The following is a 26,649-nucleotide window of genomic DNA, read 5'->3' as shown; positions in this document are numbered from 1 at the left end:
CAATTGTAGTGCCAGTAAAATGTCTTGAAGTCTTTATGTACTAAAGACTATAATATACAACTTAATCCACTTAAAAAAATATTTTTGATCTATCAGTACTTAACTTTGAAGTGGGATTTGTTTAGTTGTTAACAAAAACTTTTAATGGATACAACATCAAGCTCAGTTTAAACTGTTTTCACAGGCACACATCAGCCATAGACATCTTAGACCTCCAGCAGCTCCAACTCCAGTTATTTCTACAGCAGTTCCTGTGCCCACACAGATGGCACCACCTACAATAGCAGCTCCTGCTGTTACTGCTACATCTATGATTCATGCTTCGTCTCATCTTGACATCCGAGCACTCGGCTCTACTGATCACACTCACACACCTCCACACATGACTCAGGTTTCTCAACCTCAGCATCCTCATCCCCACCCTTTGCCAGCCCAACAAGATTACAGAGATCCTAATGAACCACCTCGTAACCAGGTTCCTGTTCCTATTCCCACACCAGTTCCACCTCCACGAACATCTCATCCTTATCCACATCCTACCACAACTATGGGGCACCACCCCCACGTATCATACTCAAGCCCAATCCCTATTGTCACCACTCGTTCAAATCTGATAACAGTACCTATTCAAGATGATAGCAGTACTCCAGTGATTTCACCACTTCAGCAACTTCCACCTCCTCCAGCTCCTCAACCACCACCCATCCAACAGCATCCTACACCTCCTAGTCCCTATCCTCCTCCTCATCACCATTACCAACATCCCCCTCCACCAGCTCCTAACCCATCACCTTATTCTCAACCACCACAACCAGCTTATGCATCACCTCCAACCCAAAATTTTAGTCAGTCAGGTCCACTGCCCACCCATCTTCCTCCACCTCCCATTCATCAGTCCAATCCTTCTATGTTTTCTGCACCTCCTCCCCCTGTGCACCACAACCCTCCACCTACATACTCTACACCACCTCCACATACACTGCCACCACCACCACAACAGTATCCGCCTTCCTCACACTACAAAGAATCAGGGTCATATTGCCAACCATGGGGTTCGGGTCCTCCTCCAGCTAGAGCTCCCCTTCCTCCTCGTCCCATGAGTAGACCCCCAGGGAATCCCAACATAGGGATGCCACAACCACGTGGATCAGCTGACCCAAAATATAGACATCCATACTACTAGGGCATATTTTTTGCCATGTAAATTGATGAACTCAAAATGAATGTTTGAAACTTCTGGTTTGTAAGATAGTGAACTTTGCTGTCAATTTATAATACTATTACTTTCATTTATGTTTATATATCAAGGTGTATAAAACTGGCTTTCATTTTGACTTTACAGTATCATCTTTACACTTGACATAAAACCAGTCAAGTAGTTGTAAATGCATTTTCCTGTCTAAGCTTGATTTACCTGTATTAATTTATCTTGTTGTTGAAAAAGAATTAACATTAGTTTTGTCTAAAGGTTCTTGTACATATGTACACATAAACATAACAGATTTGTTAGAACAAAGTTTATTAAAACATTATTTTGAAATCATAATAGTTTAAATTGATTAGTTAGTACTATGCATAAATGTTTCCTTAAAAATATTCTTTGGCTTTCTTTAATGTGACCTTAGTGTAATACACGTTTTATAAATATTATAGCAATCATTTGTATTGGTGTGTTTCTATACATAAAGTTAGACAATACTTAAAACAGTAATATGAGTATTACAATAACTTTTCTTATAAATGTAACAATAAAGCTGTTAGTCAAAAAAATCTTTGTAAAATCAGAATGTGTAATTGTTATTGTAATGGTTGTTAAAAGATTTTTTTTTCCTTTTTTTCCCTTGGTTATATGGGTGGTAGTGATGTTTAATTTTTCAATGCTATAACCTGTTTTCTAATTTTTATTGTGATCACTGATTTATATGTATAACCTGGATCATGTACTCTGGTTGGCTTGGGCCTGAAAACTAAAGCTGGCAGGCTCTCTTTGTCTCCCATGTTACAGCTTCCAAAACAATCATGTGTGTTACAGGTGCATGGACCCACTCTACATTGATGCTAAGTTTGTGATGCTGTGGAGAAGATTTAACAAAAAATACTAAGCTCATTTTTCTTAAATGTATTGGCATGCTGGCTTGCAGTTTGAGTTATTTGAATTTTTGCTGTCATGTAAATGGGGAACTAATCTATTATACTATTTCAGATTAGATTTTAATGGGTAACTCTAATAAAATTAACAGTCCAACATTTTTGACCTGTCTTTACTTGGACTTGTATGCCATATTTATTCTATATCAACAAATTTCAGTATACATATATAAAACAACATAATGCAGGACATCAACATAATTTGTATGTAATACACACAACACTAAACTTATCCATCCAGATACCTGACCAGAATGATTTGATTAAAATTTCTACCATAACATATTATCTAGTGCTGAAACAACACTAACTTTGAAAACTATATCCAAACATTATCACCAGTAATTTTCTGTGTGTACATTCTAGTGATATGGTGCATTCTTATTTTGCAGTAACAGGGTGACACACATTGAATACATGGTTATTCTCTGGGTTTGTATCAAACATGTGATCTGACAAAGAGTTGAAGACTGTTGTACATCATAGTTGGTGTAGGACCACTGTGATAATTGTTGGTACCACATTTTATGCTTATGGTTCATTCACCTTCAATAACTGTTGTAACCACTTCTCTTTCTCTTCACACACCATAATGACACTGTAAGAAGCACTTATCATTCCACTCCTATCTTTTTGATCTGGTGTTATCTGGTGCTTCACAGTTACTGTTGGAACTCTTGACTTGTGTCTCATCAGAAGGTGTGTGTAGGCAGCAACAAATTGGCAAACCATTGGATTGTTGTTACACCCTTTTGCTGATCAAACCATCATGAAGAAAAGCACAAGGTGATCCTGACTCATCTTGTATATTGGTAGGTGTTTTAACTTGTTGTACCTGGTAGTTACACTTATTATTGTAATTATGAAATGAAAATTGGAGTTTTTCTACTCCAATAAGCAACATCTAGGAAAGGAGCTCAAAAGGGCACCTTCTTACCCTTTTCAGTTGGAATTCTTGAGTTTAGGATGTCAAAATACTTATCAAAACTGCAAATAAACTTGACTGTTGCATCAAATCATTCACACAGAATTTAATAGCATCTACTACATAGGAACTCAAAGTTTGAGCAGCAAGATTTATTTTCATTTTCTGTTTGTATCACATTACATGTGCTGAGTTCAATTTCTTACTCAAGTGCAGTCCTTTGCCCTTTTGTAACTTATGTAACTCCTTGAAGAATGACCATAATTGTTATCATTTTTGAGTATGCTACCATGGCAAGGGTGTTTTTAGTGAGCTTTACCATATGACATACAGTTTGGTGGACTGGTCTATTAGATGTGGAAAATATGGAATGCTATTGAGTGCTTTTAGTAAAGTTCCCAACTTCTAAATTGTGGAATGAATAGATGATCCATCACATGTCAGACACACTCTTAACTCCAGCATTGTGTAACTTCATGAGGCATTGCTTTATCAGGTTAGCAAGTCCCATAACTAACATACCCTTCAGAAAGAAATGTGCACATGGAACTTTTCAATTACTGTTCAATCCCACTACTATGAAAACAAGAGCTTCACTTGTTATTGGAGTGAAATCATCTTCTGTATTTGTCCCTATACAGAGGTAACTAATAGATCATTTTCTGTCTCATTTCACATTTATGGCCATTTTATCTATCATAAGGGCACGTACAATATTCTGGCCTTTGGATTTGGCCTCCTTTGTATTGTGATTCAATGAACAAAATGTTTTCTCAATGAATTCTGTTTCACCATTCACCCCTTTATACAAACCTATGATTAAGAGGGCAGTGCCAAATTGAATATATGATTAAGCCTTAGTTGAATAGAATTGTAGTATTAGAGTGAATGATCTTAGTATGACCAGATAATTCTTACAAGTTACTCAGCCATTCTGTTGTTGGAATAACATCTTGATTACTGCCAGTGGAACTTCAGTGAATGTCCTTTCCAGTATTTCATTCTTATCAGATATCAATTGTTTGTTATTCAAAGATTTGACAACTGTTTTGAAAGAAATAACCCACTTATGTAGTCTTCTTGTACTTTGATTGTACAAATATAAGTTTTTCTTCATATGAGCAAATTTGTCCTCTGCTTGACCCAGTTTTCTTTTCAGAGTTTGTGAACTTTCTTGTTGTATTTGTGCTCTAGTTGCTTCTTTGGGATGGAAATGGTTGGTTCATCTGTTGTCAGTTCTGGTGTAGAGAAGAGTTTGCAGGAGAAACCTGACATACTGCTGGGAATATTCAAGGTTTTGCATGCTGAAAATGAATATGAAATATATATGTATTACTTACATTATGAGAATGTATTAGTTTCTATAATCTCAATAATTGTACTAATTTAAACAAATTATTTAATATCTTAATAAGTTATGTAATTACTCTCTGATTTTTTGAGATGATCTGCAAATTGATAAGTTATTGGAACAACATTGGGAGGTAGCCTGGTAGTTATACCTGTGTGATCAAAGCATTCCTCTTCAGAGTTATTGGAACAGAGTGCAACACACTTTCTCAGGATACAACTTTCCCTCTTCATGTTCACAACCCATTTCTTCACAATACCAAGTTTTACTATGAGAGAATCTCTATAAATTGAATGATAAAACCAGCAAACAATTACATGAAATGTTGGTTCATAATACAATGTAATTAATTATTTCAATCTTATCCAGATTCAACTAGTGCTTTAAACAGATAAGAGTAGTACTGTCTCTTACTTTGTGCACAAATTGAGAGCATTTTTTTTTATTTGTTCTCTTATGTATCAGAATTAATAAACATTATTTTTGTGTTATTGTAAAATTGTATCCAGTCGTTTTTCTTCAACTCATTCATGTAAGGAATTCCAACTGCCTCTTCAATATTTATTCTGCTGAACATCTTATTAGAGTGGTCACCTTTCCTTTCTGAAGATTATCAGTGGACCTAGATAGCTATATCTGAATTGGGATTTCCAACATGTTCATTTAGCCCATATATTGCATCAGATTGATAATAAGAAATACCAAACTATCTAGAAATATAAAAATTTTTCACATATATACTACTCATAAGACCATACTTTAAAAGTATATGCTAATTTTGTGTGGTACACAGAACTCCAAAATAACTAAGATGTATGAAAACAACAGTTGCTGAAGTATGTCTAATAGCTGTAGGTGAAGGACTAGTGTAGTTTGCATGATGTATTACTTGACACACAACGCCCCCTGGAAAGTGAGAAATGCTCATATTTCCAGAATATAAATTTTTAATTACTTAGGATTTCTCCTTACTCTCTTTTCAGTTTTCTTATCCTACAAATATGCTATGAAAAATATAATGTGTCTGTAAGAAAAGCAACTATTTATCTTCATGGTATGGATCTCATCCAGTTCCACCAACATTACAAAATGTCTAGCATTCTGTATGTTGATAATGAATCAGGAATAAATATAGTATTTTAAATGAATTATTAAGGCATATATTAATAAAAGACTAATAAAAAAGATATTTTGCCATAATTGAAAACAATTTTTATACACCTTGGTCATTTAAATATTGAACTTTAAAGCTTTATTATCCATCTTTAACCAAGATAGGTTGATAATATCCATATGAACTTTTTATACCTTGGGTGTGGGAAGCAGCTTGAAATTCATTTTCTTTGTACTCACAACTGCATGGTAGCCCTTTTTTTTTTATGAAAGAGTATAAGTGCATAGATGTATAAATCAAATCAATAATTATTGCATGTGTATGTTTAAAATGTATTCCAATAAGTAAATGAATGACCCTTATGTAATTACTTCGTTTTTAGAACTTCAGAAAAAATTTGTATGAATTAAAAGTATACTGAGAATGAGGTATTATGTAGTATCTACACATCACATTACAATCTCTACTAGTAATTTAAAGAATTGTCCTGTATTATTAACAAGTAAGAAGTTATAAAAGGAATACTTATGTGTAGAAATTATTGTAAGCTGAGAAGTCATCTTAGACTAGAATTCCAGATCCATTGTACATCATAACATACAAATGAATTACAGTAAAAGCACCACAAAGAATTTTAAAACATTTTGTACTAAAGTGTTTTTACTGCATGACCATAAATGTCTTCATGAACCTGATAATGTCACTTCAACGTGCAAATCCTATTCACTAACATTCTAACTAAAGATATCTGCACACAACTTTAAAATGATAGAACTCTCTAGAAATGTGTAGAACAAACAACCACTTATAGACAAGTGAAACGGAGTGGAAACAAATTTTAACAGCTACTTGTTTCTTTCATGATAGGAATTTGGGAAATAATAATCCAGTTATTCATAACTTAAACAGTTCTCCTTTGCTCTGCACGTGGTATAAGGATATTACAATGTGAGGGTAGGTGGTTGATATTACTTATTTAAGGTGACTGGTATTAGCAGTGTGGTTACCATCATCATATCTGTGAGTATATTGTTTACTTAGCACATTATGACAATCTTTTAATAATAAGATTAAATGGTTGAAACATGAACTTGCCCTGTCGTGATATAAAAGTGTAGATATTATTAACTAATTTATTTTGTGAATGAATATTTTATAACTATTTAGTATTTTATTATAAGAGTTAAAAGCAGGTGATTGTTGGAAGTTGTGTTTGTAACATTGATGTTGAGATTAGGGCTGTCACATAATTTAATAATAAACATATAAATAGTATGAGATGAGCAAAAAAGTGGCAGATAGACAAAGACAACGGGAGAAGAGAGTAAAACTATAGCCAAGGAAAAGTTCAGTGTGAAGTTAACTGTAGTAAAAGATATAGGTATAACATTTAATATGTTGGAGTATGAATAACAGTAGAAATAAAAATAATAATTTATTCCTTCAAAGAGTGGTTTGAAAGCAGTTAAACCTGTCTGAGAACACCTTGACAAAAGGAACAGGGGACTTATAAAATAAAAAAGACTAAACAAGCACTAAAAGAGCAGTATATGACCATGGTAACTTGCACCACAGTTGTAAATGAATTATATGTAGAATATTAATGTGATATAAATAAAGATAGGTTGGCTTGTCAGTTGAAATTCTAAAGCAATTGAATAGGCCTGAGTGGACTTTTGGTAAGAAGAAAAGAACTATATGTAGTGTTTATGATATGTCTGTGACCTTCATAGTGTGAAGAATTTGTTGTACATACATTTAACTTGTTAAAATATATACACTGCTGACCAAAATCTTAAGGCCAATGAATATAAAGAAAAAATATGCATTTTGCATTGTTAGACTCAACCACTTATTTCAGTAGAGCTTCGAAAGATGAAAATAGAAAAGGGAAAATAAAAAAAAAAGAAAACCTTGTTATCATTTAATAGGGAAAATGTGAACACAATGAAATTAGCCTGAATACCAGCTGGTCAAAAATTTAAGACCATACTGAAACGAAGTGATAATCAGTAAACATGTAATGAAATTTAGTCATTTGTGTTCAAGCATTAGCATTGTCAACATCTCCCACTGACATCTCCTGTGTTACATTGGATAAAAACATGGCAAAGGCTAAAAAATGACAGAGTTTGAATGTGGCAGAATTGTGGAGCTGCAAAAGCGAGGTCTATCTCAACATCCCATAGCTGGTGAGATTGGGCATAGTAAAACTGCTGTTGCAAATTTCTTAAAAGACCCTGAGGGATACGAATGAGAATTTCAAGTGGTCGGCCCAAGAAAATTTCGCCAGCGTTGAGCAGGAGGATTCGACAGGTTGTCCGGCAAGACACCAGCCAATCATCAAACCAGATTAAGGGAAGTCTATAGAAATGGACATCAATTCCAAGCAGTGCATGATCTCCATGAATTCATCTTTACCACTTGGAATAATATTCCAGCCAGCCTTCTGCAAATGCTTATATCGACCATGCCAAAGCAAATGTTTGAAGTTATTCACAATGACGGCCATGCAACTCACTACTGAGGCCTCTGTTGGGCATTTCCTACCCTGTTTAGGACTTTGGTATGATTTTAAACTTTTGACCAGCTAGTATTTAGGCTAATTTCATAGTATTCACATTTTCCCTATTAAATGCTAAAAAAGTTTTTCATTTTTATTTTCCCTTTTCTTATTTTTATCTTTCAAAGCTCTACTCAAATAATTGGTTGAGTTCTAACAATGCAAAATGCATATTTTTCTTTTATGTTCATTGGCCTTAAGATTTTGACCAGCAGTTTATATTATTTTTAAAGCAAGTGAAAACATGCTGTTCATTTTTCATTGAATTTATTGCCAAAAGGACAGAGACACCTACTGTAGAAGAATCTTAAACCCAAAAGTATACATATACCACCAGTAATATGTTGAGCTAATTGTGGTGGTAAGCAAAATATTATTGTAAAATTTATAAGGTTTGTAACAAACCTAATTTGAAGTTCTTGCATACATGTCCACTCTACTCTCTTCAGTTCTTTTCTCACCATCTGTGTACTTATTCCATTGAAGTAAAAAACAAAGTACCTCATATTCTTCAATTGTGCCAGACAAAAAATTACATCCTTTCCCTTATTAATAAGTAGGTATTAAAAATATTAATTTTCTGCTGTCAGGTTTCTTACTAAATCATACATCTGTGTAATTGAAAAACAGTTGCAAACAAGCCTGAAAAATTTGAGAACTACTTTACTGTACCATGCCTTGCCCATTGCTAAACAAAACATATCTTGACAATACTTCTTCACAATGGATGCCTTGAACACTCAATAAAGAAGAAAATGAAGGCAGACACAAAAAAAATATACAGAATCTTGATAAACAGAATAAAGTCAGAGTAGTTTTGTTGATCCACAGCATAATATGATTGCAGTTGGTAAACACCTGATGACTCAGTGGAGAAAAAACATTATTTGCAACATCCCTTGTGGATGTGGACCCCAGTACATTGGAGAAACAAAAGTCATAATTGAAGAATATAATAAACATATAAGATTGTATGTCTATATGGGATATGAACAACATGGAAGAAAAATAAAAATGAGCCTTCTGTTTGACCTCACTGATCACACTTCAGTCAACTTACCGTGGAAATAAGTAAAAAGTGGATTCTTACTTAAAATTGTTAAAATATTTGTTTCAAGATCTAAATAGGAAGAACTAGACAGGTAGTTAACACCAGCATTTCTAACAAACAGAACCAGGATGATTTCCCAGTCACTACCATCATATAGTCTTTCTTAGATGTCTGAAGATTCTAAAATATAAGCAAAGAAATGTACATAATGGTTTTTCATATTAATAATAATAAAAAAAGTAAATGTTAGACATAGGCTGCTAACCATGACAAGGATGTGATATCAAATAGCCATAACTTTACCAGTAGTATTTAGGCAAGAATTAATGATCTTTCAGTAATAAAATACTTATTTACAGGAATAAATACAACAGGTAGTTATAGATTTTTATAAGAAAAATCCAAGTTGTATTTCTAAAATATGAAAATCTGAAGTTTTAATGTGTATTATTACAACACACATATATATATATATATATATGAAAGAAAAGTGTCTAGCATATAAAAAGGAAAACACTGATAGCCTATCCATAGAGTAAGTTGATCTCAATAAGTCACAATTTTAAAATTCATAAATCAATCAAATCTTTATGTTAAAAAATATGGTGACCAAAATGGGCCCAAGGTTTTTGAATCTTGTCTTGGTACCCCACTGTCTGGGATACCTGAGTGTCCTGGTTTTCATTTTTGTCTGTAACCTTAAACCTTTTTTATTCTTGTATTTAGTAGTTTCAACCTCTGAAACCCATGAATAAACAAGTACAATTTTTTTTAATTGACTAGAATATTTTCCACACAGCTTGTAATGGCATAGTATATTATTTGCTTCCTCCTATGAAGTTGGCTATAAGACAAACTGCAGAGCTGACATCTTGTCATTATTGCATACTTTACTGAGAATACAACTACAAATGCTAAAATGAAGAGACAGTTGAGAGCAAATGACATGTACTGTTTACAGCCAGTTTGATTTTTGCATTTATTTGATTTACATCAAGAGTAAGCAAGAATGACAGTTGTTCAGAATTTTACAACAAAATTACTGGTAAACTAGAAGCTACTTGAAAATATTCACTCATCAGAGATGTATCTATAACGTAAATATCTTATCAGAGATGTATCTATAACGTAAATATCTTATCAGAGATGTATCTATAACGTAAATATCTTATCAGAGATGTATCTATAACGTAAATATCTTATCAGAGATGTATCTATAACGTAAATATCTTATCAGAGATGTATCTATAACGTAAATATCTTATCAGAGATGTATCTATAACGTAAATATCTTATCAGAGATGTATCTATAACGTAAATATCTTTTTCACTTGATGATACTTGTTTATAATTTTTCCTAAAAATGGGGGATCTAGTCTCAAGATATGAAGTCAGAGTGTGTCCTGGTTTTATGACTTTAAAAACTAGTTGCCACAAAAGGATAACTACTTATCAGATATAGAAATTTTGGATAAAGGATGTAATAAGGAATTACTTTGAATTCAGAGTATTAAAAAAATTAACACATATGAAGATTAGCCTTTGTAATATGGACACAGATGATGTTTTTTATTGTGCCAACACACCTTATTTAATTCCATTATGGGTTAGTAGTAAGTTTTCAACATGCATTGCTAAAATCTGGTTCAATTCTCTATGGTGGACAGTGTGGGAATAGCCCATTGTGAAGAAAACAACATTTTAATGTTTAAATATGTTTGTGGTTGCACACATACACTCTTTTATCAATGTTTCGTTAGTTCTTACAAATATTAATGAATTTAAAGTATGTACACAAAATTATTTTATGTGGCAGACATAACAATTGTTTCCTTGATAATTTCTTTTTACCCCAATTTTTGGTAGTGTATAGAGCAAATAAAAAACTTGAAGAAGCTGTAAGACTGTTGCGTTTCAAACAGCTACTAAATTCATCCTTATTTATCTAATATAAAAATACAGATTGTTATTAGACGAGAGCTATTCATGGTGAAATTAGACAGGACTTATTCAGGTATATATAGTTAAGTAGGTATAGTTATCTTAGAATTATTCAGGATGTAGTTAGATAGAATGTATTCAATCTGTAGATAACGAGTTATTCAAGATGTAGTTGGATAGGAGTTGTTAAGGGTATAGGCTTTATTAAGTGTAGTTAGGAATTATGCAGGGGTACACTTAAATTAGACAGGAAGTTGTTGATTATAATTAAGTAAATAGTTATTTAAGGTACAGTTCAATGGTAGTTGTTTTGGGCATCATTAGGTAAGAGTTATGTAGGATGTAGTTAGGTAGGGGTTATTCAGAGTTTTCTCAGGCAGGATATTTTAGGATGTGTTGTAGTTAGCTATAAGCTGTTCATTGTGCAGTTAGAAGTTATGCAGGATGTAGTTGGACGTTAGTTATCTGGAGGTTAGGTGAGAGTTTTTAGGGTATACTTAGGATGCAGTTGGGTGTGACATTTCCATTGTATAATTAGGTAGAACTTGTGACGTTACGTTTAATCAGAGTATAACTGAAAAATAAGTGAATCAAGTTTTAATTTTGTTAGCATAATTTCTGATATCGTTAGGACTTTTTCGGTTATAATGATTTGAAGCAATGTGGATGTGATAACATCACATTAAAGGGCAATGATGGACCTTCTGGTCTATCTTGGCTGTCCTATCCACTAGATTAAACTAAAACCTTAAGAAAAATGAAAGCCAGCTTTTACCATTCATATATCACAGACCTTCGAATTTGAACTTTATAAAGTTGCTTTGGTTTTAATAACAGATTTTCCAGAATTTTTTATCAAATTATTATATCGTTTTCCAAAATTAACATTTTATTATTATTATGTTTGTTAACAAAAGAAATACGGCCCGGCATGGCCAGGTGGTCAAGGCACTTGACTGACTTGTAATCCTAGGGTCGCGGGTTCGAATCCCCATCACACCACACATACTCGCCCTTTTCAGCCGTGGGGACGTTATAATGTTACGATCGATCCCATTATTTGTTGGTAAAAGAGTAGCTTAAGAGTTGGTGGTGGGCGGTGATGACTAGCTGCCTTCCTTCTTGTCTTACACTGCTAAATTAGGGACGGCTAGCGCAGATAGCCCTCGTGTAGCTTTGCGTGAAAATTCAAACCAAACCACATTATTAAGGATGGCTGGAAAGTCATCAAATCTCTCTCCTTTCAACTTAATTTTTATTTTTGGGAACAGGAAAAAAATCACACGGGGCAAGATCTAGTAGTATTACAGGGATGTTTTTTTCTCCAAAATACTTGAACAGACACAGCAGTGTGTGAAGGCGCGTAGTCATGGTGAAAAACCAGTGACCATTCTGTCACAGCTTGTGGCGGTTTCTTCTAACTTTCTCCCTCAATGGAATTAAGGCCTGGTTAACTGTCTGGCCATGAGGTACGAATTCATGTGGTTAACTGTCTGGCCATGAAGTACGGATTCATGTGGTTAACTGCCTGGTAATGAGGTACGGATTCATGTGGTTAACTGTCTGGCAATGAGGTACAGATTCATGTGGTTAACTGTCTGACAGTGAGGTACGAATTCATGTGGCTAACTGTCTGGCAATGAGGTATGAATTCATGATGAACAGTACCTTGAACGTCAAAAATCACTATCAACATCGAGACTGTCATGCATTTTTCGGACGTCACGATGATGGAGACTTACACTAGAATGACCGAAGTTTCGTTTCAGGGTCATAACTATATACCCAAGACTCATCACCAGTAATAATGACGTTAATGAAATTAGGAACGATTTCTAGCCTTCTTTTCAGATTCTTGCACACTTTTCGACGGTGAAATTTTTGGTCATCTGTCAACAGCCTTGGAACGAATTTTGCAGACATTCAACGCATGCAGAATTTTTCAGTTAAAATCGCCTGACACGATCCAAAGGAAATGTCCAGTTCGCCAACAATTTCGCGGATAGTTAATCGTCGATCACTTCGAATTTTTTCTTTCACCTTGTTTGTTTGTTTGTTTGTTTTGGAATTTCGCACAAAGCTACTCGAGGGCTATCTGTGCTAGCCGTCCCTAATTAAGCAGTGTAAGACTTGAGGGAAGGCAGCTAGTCATCACCACCCACCGCCAACTCTTGGGCTACTCTTTCGCCAACGAATAGTGGGATTGACCGTCGCTTTATAACGTCCCCACGGCTGAAAGGGCGAGCATGTTTGACATACGGGGATGCGAACCCGCGACCCTCAGATTACGAGCCGCACACCTTAACACGCTTGGCCATGCCAGGCCGTGTCTCCAGTGGAGTAAGTATGGGTATATCAGGTCCATGAGCACCAGATATTATAGAGATTGAATATTTGAATAGGACATTTCCATTTTATTTCAAGTGTTGTAGTCTTGTATGTTACGTAAGCAAAAATAACAATCATCTCCGTGGATTTTAGGCACACGCCAGACCACTGGAATTTCAAGAAGCAAAGACTTTTTCTTACCTGTAGTTCATTCTCTCAACTATTCGACACAAACGATGAAAATATTATGTGGAACCCGTGATTTGTCTTAGTCTCCAAGTTTTATTCAAAAATGCGTGCACTAAACTTTATTGACGAATCGTGTAATATTTTGTCTTTGTTTCTTTACTGAAGATATAAAAAAATATATATGTTTGGATCATTTACACAATCTTTTGTTACCATAGCAACGATTAAGTAATAGTCAAAAGAAAAATGTTGTCAAAAGTATACGCAAACAAATACTGTCCGAAAACGACACATCGTGCAACCTGTTAACCATTTATATTCTAGCGGTGTGTTTCATTTGGGTCTAATACGACTGATAAGACTCACGTCACGGTTGGTCTAGAGAAATTTGTAGCCAGTGGTTGTCAATATTTTAAACATAACAAAATGTGATCAGATTTCAATTAAAATTATTCACTTATCTAAAAGTATGTATGGCGTTTTGTAACAAATCTGTAAGTGATGGAAATGAATGGATATCATTTTCGAACTCAGCATACAGAAATTACTGCATAAAATATATAAAGTGCAAGACAATAAAACCATTTCAGGTCTCTGTATTTTTCAAGCTTTTCCTTAAATTAACTGCACCCACCACATCTGAAGGCAACCTGTACCAGAGGTCAACCATCCTCTTAGAAAAATAAAGCTGTCTTAGCTAAAGATAACTTCTTCCCTGCCAAAATTTACATTTGTGTAATCCAGTCTTACCATCTCACCATTAAATAAGAAAAACAAAGAGGAATCCCCGGTAGCTGTGGCACATTATATTATTTTATGCATAATTAAAGTAAATAAATCTATGAGTCCCTTTTTATCTTTTTTATTAACTACATATTTGTGCATCAGTGATACCAAGTGCTCGGCGTGCGTTTGCCCTATTCCATTTTACAACTGATCAGGATCTCTACTAGCTTACCCTTAAATTGAAATTTTATTCGATAAGATTAAAATACATTAGCTAGTAGATCTTGAGAATGATCAATCATATCATTTGAAAGGTTTTAACCTCATAAATTTAAAACCATAACTAGATTTCAAATTGATCACGAGATGGTGCTATGTGGTAAAAGTTGGTATTTGATTTGAAAAAAAAAAAAACCTTGACGATTTTAAACATATTGGTGATATTCATTCTAATTCTTCTTCTGAGAATAAAAACAGCAAAGAGATCTTTTAACCTATTTTCAATTGGTAACGTTTTTATTTCATGTACCTCATAGTAGCCTTCCGTTAAATAAACCCTTTTCAAGAATTCAATTTCCTTTCCGAGGTAAGGAGCCCAAGGCTAAATATAATACTCCAAATGTGACTAAACCATTGACCTATACAGTGATATTATATCCCCTTTAAACTAGAATTCGGTATTTCTTTTGGTACAGCCTAAAATCCTATTTTTATGCCTCTAGCTACACCACATTGCTTGGATAGCTTAAGAGACTGATCAACCAGGACACTAAAATGTTTTTTCCATAACGTTAGTAAAGTTGTTACCATTAAAAGTATACTTATAATTCAGATTGAGATATCCTAAATGCATTATTTTGCATTTATTATAATTAAAAACCATCTGTTATTTATTTGTTCGACTCATAAAATAATCCAATACCCTTTAGATAGTTTTTTTTATTTACCAGTTTTTTCATTTGATCAACTCCATTGATCTTGTATAGTACTCATGATCTCCCACTTTTTCAAAAAAATTAAAATTTTTTTTTATATTTATAATTAATCTACTTTTCTTCCATGCATCATAATGGAGGATTTATCTAGGTTTTAGTTTGGTAAAAATTGTTTAGAATGTAATTAGAAATAAATTTTTCAAACAATATATAAATACTTTAAGTAGAAATTCTTCAGAATATCTTTAGGATCTGTAATAAAAAGATGTCTCATTGTCATACTATTTTTCTCTTAGGGTTAATGATTAACATGAAAGTTCAAAAAGAAACCCAAGAACTTATAATTATTATTTTTAATAGAATGAATATATCTTGATAGATTTTATGGAACAACTTGCTGAGACGTTTTAATTTCAATAATGAAAAGACAGTAAGTTCTGTGATTTTGGATTAAAATGTGTCTTCTAAATAATTACAAGGATTAAAGATACAGTTATTAAGATGAATCTGTAAAAGCATTTTGTTTAACTTAAACGACTGATGATATATTTTCTTTAGTTTTTTATGTGTTCTTATGTATTTTGAGATTATTTTAATGCCAAAAACAGAAACTCATATGAAACCAATGTGTATAGCTTATCTGTTGTGTTTATAGTGACATTAGAGATTTAGTTTTTATTTAAACGCACTACATTCGATTCTATCACAGTACTAACTTTACTTGATATGGTATCGTGGTGATAAAAACAGTTTAGTTTGAATGTTTTCGTACAAGCGAGTTAACGATGTCTTTTATTAGAACAACAGAAGTTTCCTCAGAATATCTTATTTCTCTGTTTTCTTCTTAGATGTAAATCTGTCACTGCAGCTTTTTCATATACTGCTCCACTCTTTCTTCGCCTATATTACATTCACTGTTTTCTTTCTCAAATATCTTCAACTTACTTTGTCTTCCTTCGCCTACCCTTCTATCTATCATTTTAACTTTACATATCTCTCTCCTCTAGTTTTCACCATTTATTTATTTCTCAATCTGGTCTGACATGACCAAGTGGTTAGGGCACTTTGCACGCAATATGAGGGTCACGGGTTTGAAACCCTCTCCCACCAAACATGCTCGCCCTCTCAGCCACAGGGACGTCATAATGTTACGATCAATCCAACTATTATTTGGTAAAAAAGTAGCCCAAGAATTGGTGGTGGGTGGTAATGACTAGCCAAATTGTTAAAAAGAGCTGTTTAAAAACTTGCACCTAGCAAATACTGGCAAAGACTTTTTACGTTTATAGGAAACAAAGTGATGATATGTTATTAGTTTGAAGGTGATCAAAGCCAATACTATCAATGAAGAGAGATACTACGAAAACACAGGCACACTCCTTCCACTGAGCCTTTCTTTTATGATGCGGCTTACCATCATGTAAAAAGAAACTGGGCTCTACCCATTGAAGAAAATGGAAAGTGTGTGTTGGCAGAAATGGTGGTAATTTATAAGGCAATCCTTATCACAATATTTGTGACACATGGTTAACAAATTTAATGAATTGACCAAATGACCTCTTTAGTGACAGTATGATGTCAGTCTTGTCAATAAACATAGGTTTGCATTCTTCAGTACAATCATGGTAAAACTGGTGAATCTGATGGTATAGAAATGTTGGTTGTCTGTCTTGGTCATCTTTCGTTGAGCTACAATGGTGAATGTACTGGTAAACTGCGAATACTCGAGTGTTGAGCCATCCAGTGCTGTGTTAGTTTTTGTGACACTTGTATGAGACTTTAATCAGTCTCTTGTACGTTAGATTGATTGACACAGCACTGAGTAAAAGTGATTTTACAATATTAATGAGAGTTATGGACACAGAAAATTGTCGAGTACTTATCAGCTGTGACGCAGATGAGGGCATCTAAAGGGCCCTTCAGATGGCAAGAGTTCTGTCTCAAAACCTAGGCAGTCAAGTATGGAAGCAAACCTTTTGTAAAATTTAGTAAATAGCTTTAAATATGCAACTATTGTAAGCCTAAAATCCGTGACAATTATTTGAGGGTAAGAGGCTCTAAATAGTATTATTTCCTTAGACAGAGTAAACTGAAAAGTACTGCAACCGACCATGGTCCTCCAACTTTGTTTCTCACCTCTACTTGTGCAGAGTATAAGTCGACTGACGTCACTCAGTATTTGAGAAAAAGGTCAATGGTATTCTTTCAGTTTCAAAGTGTAACATCAAGAAAACTGTGCACATAAGACCCAGTGTCAGTGTTCAACTCTCCTTTAAATTCCACTCTTTCTTCCTTACTATGGCTGTCAAGGGTTAGGTTCTTTGTAAAGTTGAACCTTTCTGCTGAAAGAAAGAGTAGCACAAACATGGAACACCGCAATACCTTAAGGGCACTGGGAGATCTTTTTACTTGAAGTTATTAAAGTTGTAGTTGCTGTTATTTTATCAGCAAAATATCTCACTTGTGCCGTCACTGTTCCTACAGACTTAGCAGCTTTCAGTATATTAACTTTCCATAGAGCACGGGGCAAAACTGCAGGCGACTGACCACTGCCAAATATTTCTCAAAATGCTTTAAATACCACTCTTAGACAACTTAAATGATTATTGTTGACGAGGTATTCATGGTTTCCAATCTGAATTTGACCTATTTACACTTGAGACTGGAAGAACTCTTTGGCAGTGATGAGTGCTTCAGTGATGGGAATGTACTGCTTGTTGGAGACGTTCTCTAGTTATAACCAGTCAACGGTAACCCCATCTTTGAATGCATCACTAAAAAGTCACTCACCCTCACGTTAGGCTTTGCCACGTTGATAAACGTCGGGAAAGATTCGTACATACTATAATGTTTTTCACAAATATTAGACTGTGTGAAACAGAAGTGTTCTGCTGATGAAATCATTTTCACTCTTAAGAATAGCCAATAAATTTAAGGAATTAGAACAGTCCAGTTAAACACCTGTGTGTCTCTTTCCAAGATCAACAACAAAACACGAGTTGAATGAATGGCCAAACTTTCATTTGCTTTCGTTCTGATGTAAAAGACTTCGCCATTACAGATGAGATTAATCACATGCTCGTCCACCACACAGAAGTGGACCAAGAAGGCAAGTAAGCATCTTGAGACATTTAACATGACAGCGGGTCTAGAAGTCAAGCTGAGGCTTGCTGTGGGTGCGCGTGTCATGTTGTGATAACGGTACAAAAGCTGTTCTAGTCAACAGTGCTATAGACACACACACACACACACATTGACTGCCCTTCCTGTATTAGGTACTTCAAAACTAGGATCGACTAACTTCGTTTGCTATCATTATCAGTAATGGTAAAAAATTGCAAGTTGAGCCATTTTAGAAATGTATTGAGCCATTCAATTTGATGATTATAGTTGCAAATATTAACAAGTCAAAATGTGTATAAGCACATAAATTCTTTGTTCGGGTTTAGAATTTAAACTTCAATTCTATACTAATAAGATACGAGAGGAACAAAATCTTACATTATTGTATACATAAAACATTCAAAGGATAAGAATTTGATTACGTCAGAAACATTATGAAATAAAACTTCCGTTTCAGAAAAATCATTGAGTCACAGAAATTTAACAACTATAATCGGATTATACTTTCACAAGATTGGTTGTATGTTGGCATAATTATACACAGTTTCGAATAGTGCCTCCCCAAAAAAAAAGTTACACAGTAATGAAAAGAAACGAAATTACACATCCTCAGTGACTAACGTTAACAGTCTGTTGGTTCAGTATTTTTTTTATTATTTTCCGAATTATATGCACGTTCATAAAGTATTACCAAATCAAAATATTCGTTAACCAGCAAAAATCCCAACTTGCCTTTCGCAGTAGTGTTAAAATACTGTTTTATGCTTTTCAGTGGGCAGAATGTTAGAACAAAAACAGAGATTATAATTTTCAAACGCATAATAAATGCTAATACGTATTGTTACATATTTCCCGGCTTCAATCTTGTGAAATTGATGTAAACGATCTAAAGCGTGCTTCCTGCAAATTAATGCATACCTGGTGAAATATTTACTTGCTAAGTCACGTTTAATGTAAGTAAAGGATTTTGTAACGATTTACACATATTTTTGTATTAGAAAATGTGGTTGCGTCTTTTCTAGATGTGCGGAAACCTATAAAAATCAGCTGTCCGCCAGATTAAACAGAGTCGTAGATACTGTAATGTACAACTAAGGTAAGTTGATAGTTATTTCATTTTCATCATGTTGATTCTGTGCCTCACTTTGTATATCTCATTGCATTTACTAATGCAAACAATGCTTTATGTTATTAAAAAGTGAAAATTAAAACAATTAATTTATATATTTAAAATATTAAAACCCACAAATTAATAACGTTTTATAGGAAAGACCAATGGTCACTACCTGTTTCAACGTGGTTTCACGTAAAGTAATTTTACAACTGTTGATCGGTTTAAAGAAAGATTTTTACTGTGTATTATAAAACGTTGTTGGCTCGTGGATTTTAATGCTTTATATGTTTTGCATGTTCTCAGCCACTGTAAAACTTAGCGCCTGTTAGCGAGCATTTCACAAAACCTCCTGTAGTTTTGAATACATTTTCTGTTTAACGAATCAGTTGTGTATCTCATTAGAAAGTAATTTGTACAATCACTGACTGGTCTTGTGATCTCTTAACGTATCGGATTTCTGGGTGGTAACTGAATACATTTCACATTTTGCCAAAATGTGCAAAGATGATTAAAATTCCTGAAAGAGAAAAAAGAAATCACGCTTATGGGGCAAATTAATTCTAATGGCGTCAGTAATTTGGTCAAGTTTGTTTTGAATTTCGCGCAAAGCTACACGAGAGCTAACTGCGCTAGCCGTCCCTAATTTTGCAGTGTAAGAGTAGAGGGAAGGCAACTAGTCATCACCACCCACCGCCAACTATTGTGCTACTCTCTTACCAACGAATAGTGGGATTGATCGTAACATTATAACGCCCCCACGGCTGAAAGGGCGAGCATGTTTGATTTGACGGGGATTCGAACCTGTGACCCTCAGATTACGAGTCGAGTGCCTTAACCACCTGGCCATGCCAGACCCGTTTGGTCAAGACGTAAATTTATTTTTCAACTTTTACAACAGTTCTGTTTTGTATTTTATATAACTGTTCTTGCTCAACTTACTTTTGTTCTAACCAGCACTTGATTCTAGGATCCATAATAAAGGAGGAAATACAATAGTTAAATTTTAGGAACAGTTCGATTGCACGGTAAATTGATATTTGACTGAAAATCAACTTCTTTACTCCTCTCTTTTTTGTCTTATCTCAAATAGTTGGCTCATCAACGTTTGAATTATCTTCTAAAAACCAAACTTTTTCTGAAAACTTGAGATAACTATTTATTTCCAGCAAGCCTAAAATTACAGTTTTTTCTAAAACCGTTCTCGAAAATTCCCTAAAATAATTGTGTTTTTATAATAAATTGTGTTGAATCATAATCATGTAAATAGAACGATTATGTTGTTTTTTTTCTCCCATAGTTACAAAACATTTGACAATGAAGCTTGTAGCTAAATCTATCGCTACTGTGGTTTTGGTTTGGTTTGGAATAGGTAAGTTTATTACTGCTTCTTTTATTAATTATGTAAAAAAAACCAAAAACCTTTCAGTAAAATTATTGGGTAAGGAAGATATTTTTTTTCTAATTTACTAACAGCTATGGGAGTTAGTGAGTGATTTTATGATGTCGAAACATATATTTAAAAAATAGCTAAACCAAGTTAAATAAATAAATAAGTCCTCCTTCTCAATATATAAACCCGGAACTTTGTATATATTCAATGTAACGAGTTGATTTTTATGTAAATCATATCTAATATTATGAGGGATAATGCAATACGTTTGTTTGTAATTAACCACAAAGCTACACAACGGGCTCTCTGTACTCCGCCACCACGGTTATCTAAACCTGGTTTCTTACGTTCGAAGTCCGAAGACATACCGCTATACCAATGAGAGGCAATACACGAAGAAGCTTTATGTGGGAGGCAGAGCTCAGACAGCCCATTGCCTATATTTGTGCCTAACAATAACGAAACACGGAATGTTCGTATCGATAAAAAAACATATATTGATATATACCAAACCAGTTCAATAATGAGTAACTAGTATCGTTACAAAATTTATACCAGACCGAGTTCAGGACTATTTTAGCTCATTTAGTAACTAAACCTACACCAGATGTAGTTCTGAAATGAGTAACTCGTATTATTATTATTAAAAAAAAAAAGATATACCAGGCCTAATTCAGAATCGCAGTAACTCGTATTATTAATAAAACCTATCAGACCTAGCTCAGAATTGAAGAAATTTGAATCGATAGCAAAACTTATTCCAGTCAGAGCTAAAACTACAATTTCAACTCTTATACACTCATCTATTATAGTTCACTGTCGAAGTTAATCATTCATAATAACTATAGTCGAAATTATACAAAACCATATTGTTTAACAAAATATTTGGCAGTTTAATTTTGAAAAAGAACGTTCCAGATACGTTCTTGTTGTAAAAGAAGTTTCGAAAATTAATTTTATCCAAGTATTTTATGGGTTTGGTGTTCAGGGTATTTATCGCTGTTGTTTTTGTTTTATTTTGTATTTCACTTTAATGTGTTTATTACAATAAAACATCCATTGTGAGGAAAACACTTATAAAAGTTTTTGTGAAGATAAAAAAGTGATTGATACATTTGTTATTGGTTATTTTATTTTTCAGCAGACGCATCTACCCAAATAGTCTCTACCGAAAAGCTAAATGATATATTGATTGAAAGTCTAAAGGAATCTGTCTCGAACCTTCCAGATCCTTTGTATGTTGCAGACTTGGATTTCACAATTACTGCTGGAGGAGTTAAAAACATCAACACTACACTGTCTGCCGTAAAAATAATAGGACTTAATTCTTTCGAAGTAAAGGATATTCAACTCGTTAACGAATCCATAACAAAAGGAGAAATAATTTTATCTTACCCTAAACTTGACATCAATGGAACGGGTCAGATTGCTGGAAGAATTAGTCCCCTTTTACCAAACTTTACTTTTGTTGGGGGTTTCATTGCACAACCTGCTGACATCAGCGTTCGGGTAAAATTTACCGTAGTGAAAACTCCAAGTAATTTGTGGACTTTGACAAACGTTTCCAGTGCATGGAATTTTGGCGACAACGTTACTTTCTCTTTCGATATTCTGATGGGTACACCATCAGGCTTAAATGAAATGATCATTTCGCACTTTAGATCAGAAATTAATTCACATATCTTAAAAACCCTTATTATTTCTCTGATACCTGACCTTCAACTTTTATTAGAAAATGCTACAATTGTCCATTTTAGTGAAAATTTTAAAAAAATACAAACTAATGGACTTATCAACTCAACAGGACCACTCTGTAACTCAACACTCGCCTTCTTGAATCAACTAATAAAAAGTGTGAAGGACATTCTGAATGATTCAGATCCCATCCGTACCGGCCGATTTCAGTTGATTTTTATTTTAGTGAATAACGGACAACTATCCGGTTTTTCAAAGATCCAGAGAGTCGGAGATGCCGAAGTCTCATGTAATACAACGGATATCGCTCTTTTCAATCTCTCAGTTTCAAATGTTCAGTTTGAACAATGCAGTCGATTCTACTTTTTTGGTAAGTGGCTCTCTCAGGAAATAAAAGCGACATTGTCGACATTACTAATACAAGTCCAAGTTGCTATAAGTGGCGCTGGAACGCCTGTTTTGCAGAGATTCGACTTGACTGATACAGGAAAAGTAAATATAACTGTACTAAGTCAATCACGTTTGATGCAGTTTTTGAGTAGTAGCCCATGGTTCAGGTTTATTATTAAGAATACAATAGTAAGACTAGTATTCGATCAAATACGACTGGCCTTTATTGAATATCTTCAACAGATGTAACCGAGTAAAGTTTCATTTCAGCAACAAGATTTAGACTGTAACACATTTCTCATTGCTACAAGCATTAACGGCGTTTTCTGATGCAAATACTTTATTTAAATATAATACATCAATTTTTGACAGTATTTTTGTTGGTTATTAAAGATATTTCTGGTAGTAACATCTGAGCCTCTGTGAATGTGCACAGTACCCAATGTATTTCTGTAATAGTTTAATACTTATTTGTTAATAAAAAGTATTTCTACACTATTATTTTAAAGTTGGTTAAACGTGATTTAAATAGAAAGTCTCTACATAATTGCATAATCCAGGAGTGACCGAGTGGTTAACGTGTCGAATTTTCGGATTTTGAATCCGAAGGCCCATAGTTCAGTTTCAATTGCAGCAAAATTGCTTCCCGCATGAAGTCTTGAGAACGTAATATAAAACTAAACTATCAAATCGCATTATTCTATTAGAGTAACTCAACAGTCTGTGGTGGGTGTTGTCGAATACTTTTCTTCCCTGTGATCTATCAGTTCCAAATTAGGGACGGCTTGCGGAGGTAGGTACTATTAACTAGCTGTGTTCTCTTTAGTCTGTCAGTTCCAAATTAGGAAGGCTACACACACATATCCCTGCTATGACATTGTGTGGAAATAAAATATACACAACACACATGTATCTTTCATAAATATTTTGAGTCATTATTCACGAACGTTTTATCTCCATTATGTATTGTTGAAAAGAATAATCCTAGATATAAAGGAAAACTTTAATTTTACCTTATATAAAGGCTACCTCCGCAAGCCGTCCCTAATTGTCTTTTTATAGGGTTACTGATGAGGGGTAGAATTCCCCGAAATTAGTGTGACTGATTTTGCTCCTAAAATATTTTTACTACGAACTGCTTTGTCATAGCCAATATTCAAGCCTATATTGAACAGTTTTAGTGGATAGCGATACCAATGCGTCGTACATTTTTTTAAATTACAGGGTGTTCGGTAAGTCACTGTGCAGTTTTGTAATCATATGTTGTTATATTTCATTCAGTCTATTTCAAGCCAGCAATTGACAGAGGTGTTTAGAAACAAAATAAGGATCCAAGCCTGTATTGATGCCAACGAGGGTCACTTTCAACATTGTTTATAATCGTCATTCATATTTATGCTCTGTATTCTATATTGAAGCATGTCTGTTAATAAATATATAAGTGCACAGTGACTTTCCGAACACCCCGTATAAAGATTTGAATTGTACGAAGGAGCATTTGCGAAACAATTTCACCACGAAAACTTTATTTGGTTATTTACTATCTAAGGTTGCATGACTATAAACTTTGTCCCACGTGCCATGCAATGCTTCTAAATAGTTTTGACAGTTGTTTCCTCCATTAATTATTACGATTATTTGTACAGTGGCCAGGATAACATGAGCCAACATGTCAGCCTCACATGTTGCCCACGTGCTATAAAATGATACTAGAAACTGGTTTGTTATGGCTCAAGTAAACATTGTAATATGAAGTGTGTGTCTATATATATATATATATATATGTACAGAAAAGTTTTAATATTGTTCAAAATGCAGGAACTTCAAATTTGTTTAGACTGCACCCTCCATACTTGGCCTTATATCTCCATCTCTTCAAGTAGTTTTTTTACCAATGCAGTTTTGTAGTAATGCAACTAGTTTACACATTACTCCGTTTTTCAGATTTTTTGTAAAGGAGAAAAGGCAACTAAGTTCAGAGTATGCAATTGAAAAGAATAAAACTAGTGTATCTAATTACTTTCGGATAGGACAAAATTACTTCAGATATTAGCCCGATATGGCCAGGTGGTTAGGGCACTCAACTTGTAATGCGAGAGTCGCAGATTTAAATCCCTGTCACACCAAACATCTTCGCCCCTTCAGCCGTGGGGACATTATAATATAACAGTGAATCCCACTATTCACTCGTAAAAAAAAGTAGCCCAAGAGTTGGAGGTGGGTGGTAATAACTAGCTGCCTTCCCTCTAGTCTTACACTGCTAAATTAGGGATGGCTAGCACAGATAGCCCTCGTGTAGCTTTACGTAAAATTCAAAACAAATAAACTTCAGATATCCTTAAGGTCTGCTGTCTCAATTTTCCCCACAACTAGGGTAACTGGAGATAGTAATTAATAAACATGTTTATCACCCTATTTGTGTGACCAGTTGGTTGCCGCTCTTGTCAAACTGATTTTCGGGTAAAGCCAATTTCTTGACAAGTAACAGATGGAACCCACAAATAACAGTTTTAGTTAAGAAATAAAGAAGTCTTCTGTAACTGATAACTGATTTTTAAGTTGTGAGTGAAATAAAAAGAGTAGGTAAGTTTAAAGGAGAGTGAAAACATTTAGACACAAAAAACAAAAAATGTGCATACCTAGGTAGACAAGTGAACGATCATATCTTTTGTGGCAGTAAACAGTTTGCCAGCTTTCTGTTCCTTTTGGATGATTTTTATCCAGTTGCTTATCTTAAATTAAAACTGCATCTTCACATCACTCATCTGAAAGACTGATTTTGATATGAAAACTAAAATACAGATGCAAAGTTTTATTCTGAAGAATTATTATGGATTAAATACCTTTTTATAGATGTTACTTTGTAAAATACATGATGAACATGAGAAAATGTTTGCTTTTGAATTTTGCACAAAGCTATATGAGAGCTATCTGCACTAGCCATCCCTAATTTAGTAATGTAGGACTATATGGAAAGCAGCTAGTCATCACCACCCACCGTCAACTCTTGGGCTATGCTTTTACAAATGAATGTTAGGATTGAATATCCCATTATAATGCCCTTACAGCTGAAAGGGGCAAGCATGTTTGGTGAGATGGGGATTCAAACCTGTGACCCTCAGATTGTTGGTCAAAAGCCCCAACCACCTGGCCATTCCAGGCTTTCAGAGAGAAGTAACCAAGGTCTAAATCATTCATTTCAACAACAAGCTTTACAGAATTATAACCTGATGGTGGAATGTGTATAAGGTTAATCAACATGGAGAGAGATCAGCAAAATTCAAGCCTTTCAAGCTGCTATATAAGGTAGATAACAGTGTGAAAAAAATAGGTGGATGACAACCACCATGAAGTCTAACTGGTGCTTTAGAATATTTACCAACCAGGATGGATGAATTCTTCAGATGTATATAGTCTGCATTTTATGAAATGGCTCCATATTAAAACAAAAAACTAACACAACTTATTCATGATGTTCAAGAATCATTCTAGAATATTCTTGTTTTAAGGTCAATAAATCTTGAGATTACTTCATTGGCCTTGTATGTTTTTAGTTGTAATGTTGTTTTTATATATATATATATATATATATATATATATACACAATTATCAAAATAGACATGCATATCCAAAATCTCATCTTTAAAATTTCCACAAGTTGTTTGT

The 26,649-nt window shown here is 34.1% G+C and overlaps 2 protein-coding genes across 2 annotated transcripts in view; both read left to right on the top strand.

Moving 5' to 3' along the window:
• Window positions 1–4,923, top strand: part of LOC143226484 (uncharacterized) — a 34,836-nt gene extending 29,913 nt beyond the window's left edge. The window contains exon 7 of the mRNA XM_076457505.1: window positions 185–4,923. Coding sequence (XP_076313620.1) covers window positions 185–1,183 — 999 coding nt within the window. The 3' untranslated portion in view covers window positions 1,184–4,923. The remainder of the gene's footprint in view (window positions 1–184) is intronic.
• A 2,154-nt stretch (window positions 4,924–7,077) lies between these two features.
• Window positions 7,078–23,482, top strand: LOC143226485 (uncharacterized). Its single transcript, XM_076457506.1, has 3 exons — window positions 7,078–7,097; window positions 20,806–20,877; window positions 22,043–23,482. Exons 2-3 carry the CDS (start codon window positions 20,823–20,825, stop codon window positions 23,230–23,232), a joined length of 1,245 nt encoding a protein of 414 aa, XP_076313621.1. The 5' UTR covers window positions 7,078–7,097; window positions 20,806–20,822; the 3' UTR covers window positions 23,233–23,482.
• Window positions 23,483–26,649: the final 3,167 nt, after the last annotated feature.

The sequence above is a fragment of the Tachypleus tridentatus genome, chromosome 9 (assembly GCF_004210375.1).
Source record: "Tachypleus tridentatus isolate NWPU-2018 chromosome 9, ASM421037v1, whole genome shotgun sequence".
Classification (NCBI taxonomy): domain Eukaryota; kingdom Metazoa; phylum Arthropoda; class Merostomata; order Xiphosura; family Limulidae; genus Tachypleus; species Tachypleus tridentatus.
Note: the sequence above shows the minus strand (reverse complement) of the source record. Positions and strands in the feature narration are given on the sequence as shown.

Excerpts from the sequence above, each read along its gene's own strand:
- LOC143226485 (XM_076457506.1), top strand. The coding sequence starts at position 20,823 with ATGAAGCTTGTAGCTAAATCTATCGCTACTGTGGTTTTGGTTTGGTTT. Across the intron at positions 20,878-22,042 it reads TTTGGTTTGGTTTGGAATAG|ACGCATCTACCCAAATAGTC; the intron begins GTAAGTTTATTA and ends ATTTTTCAGCAG.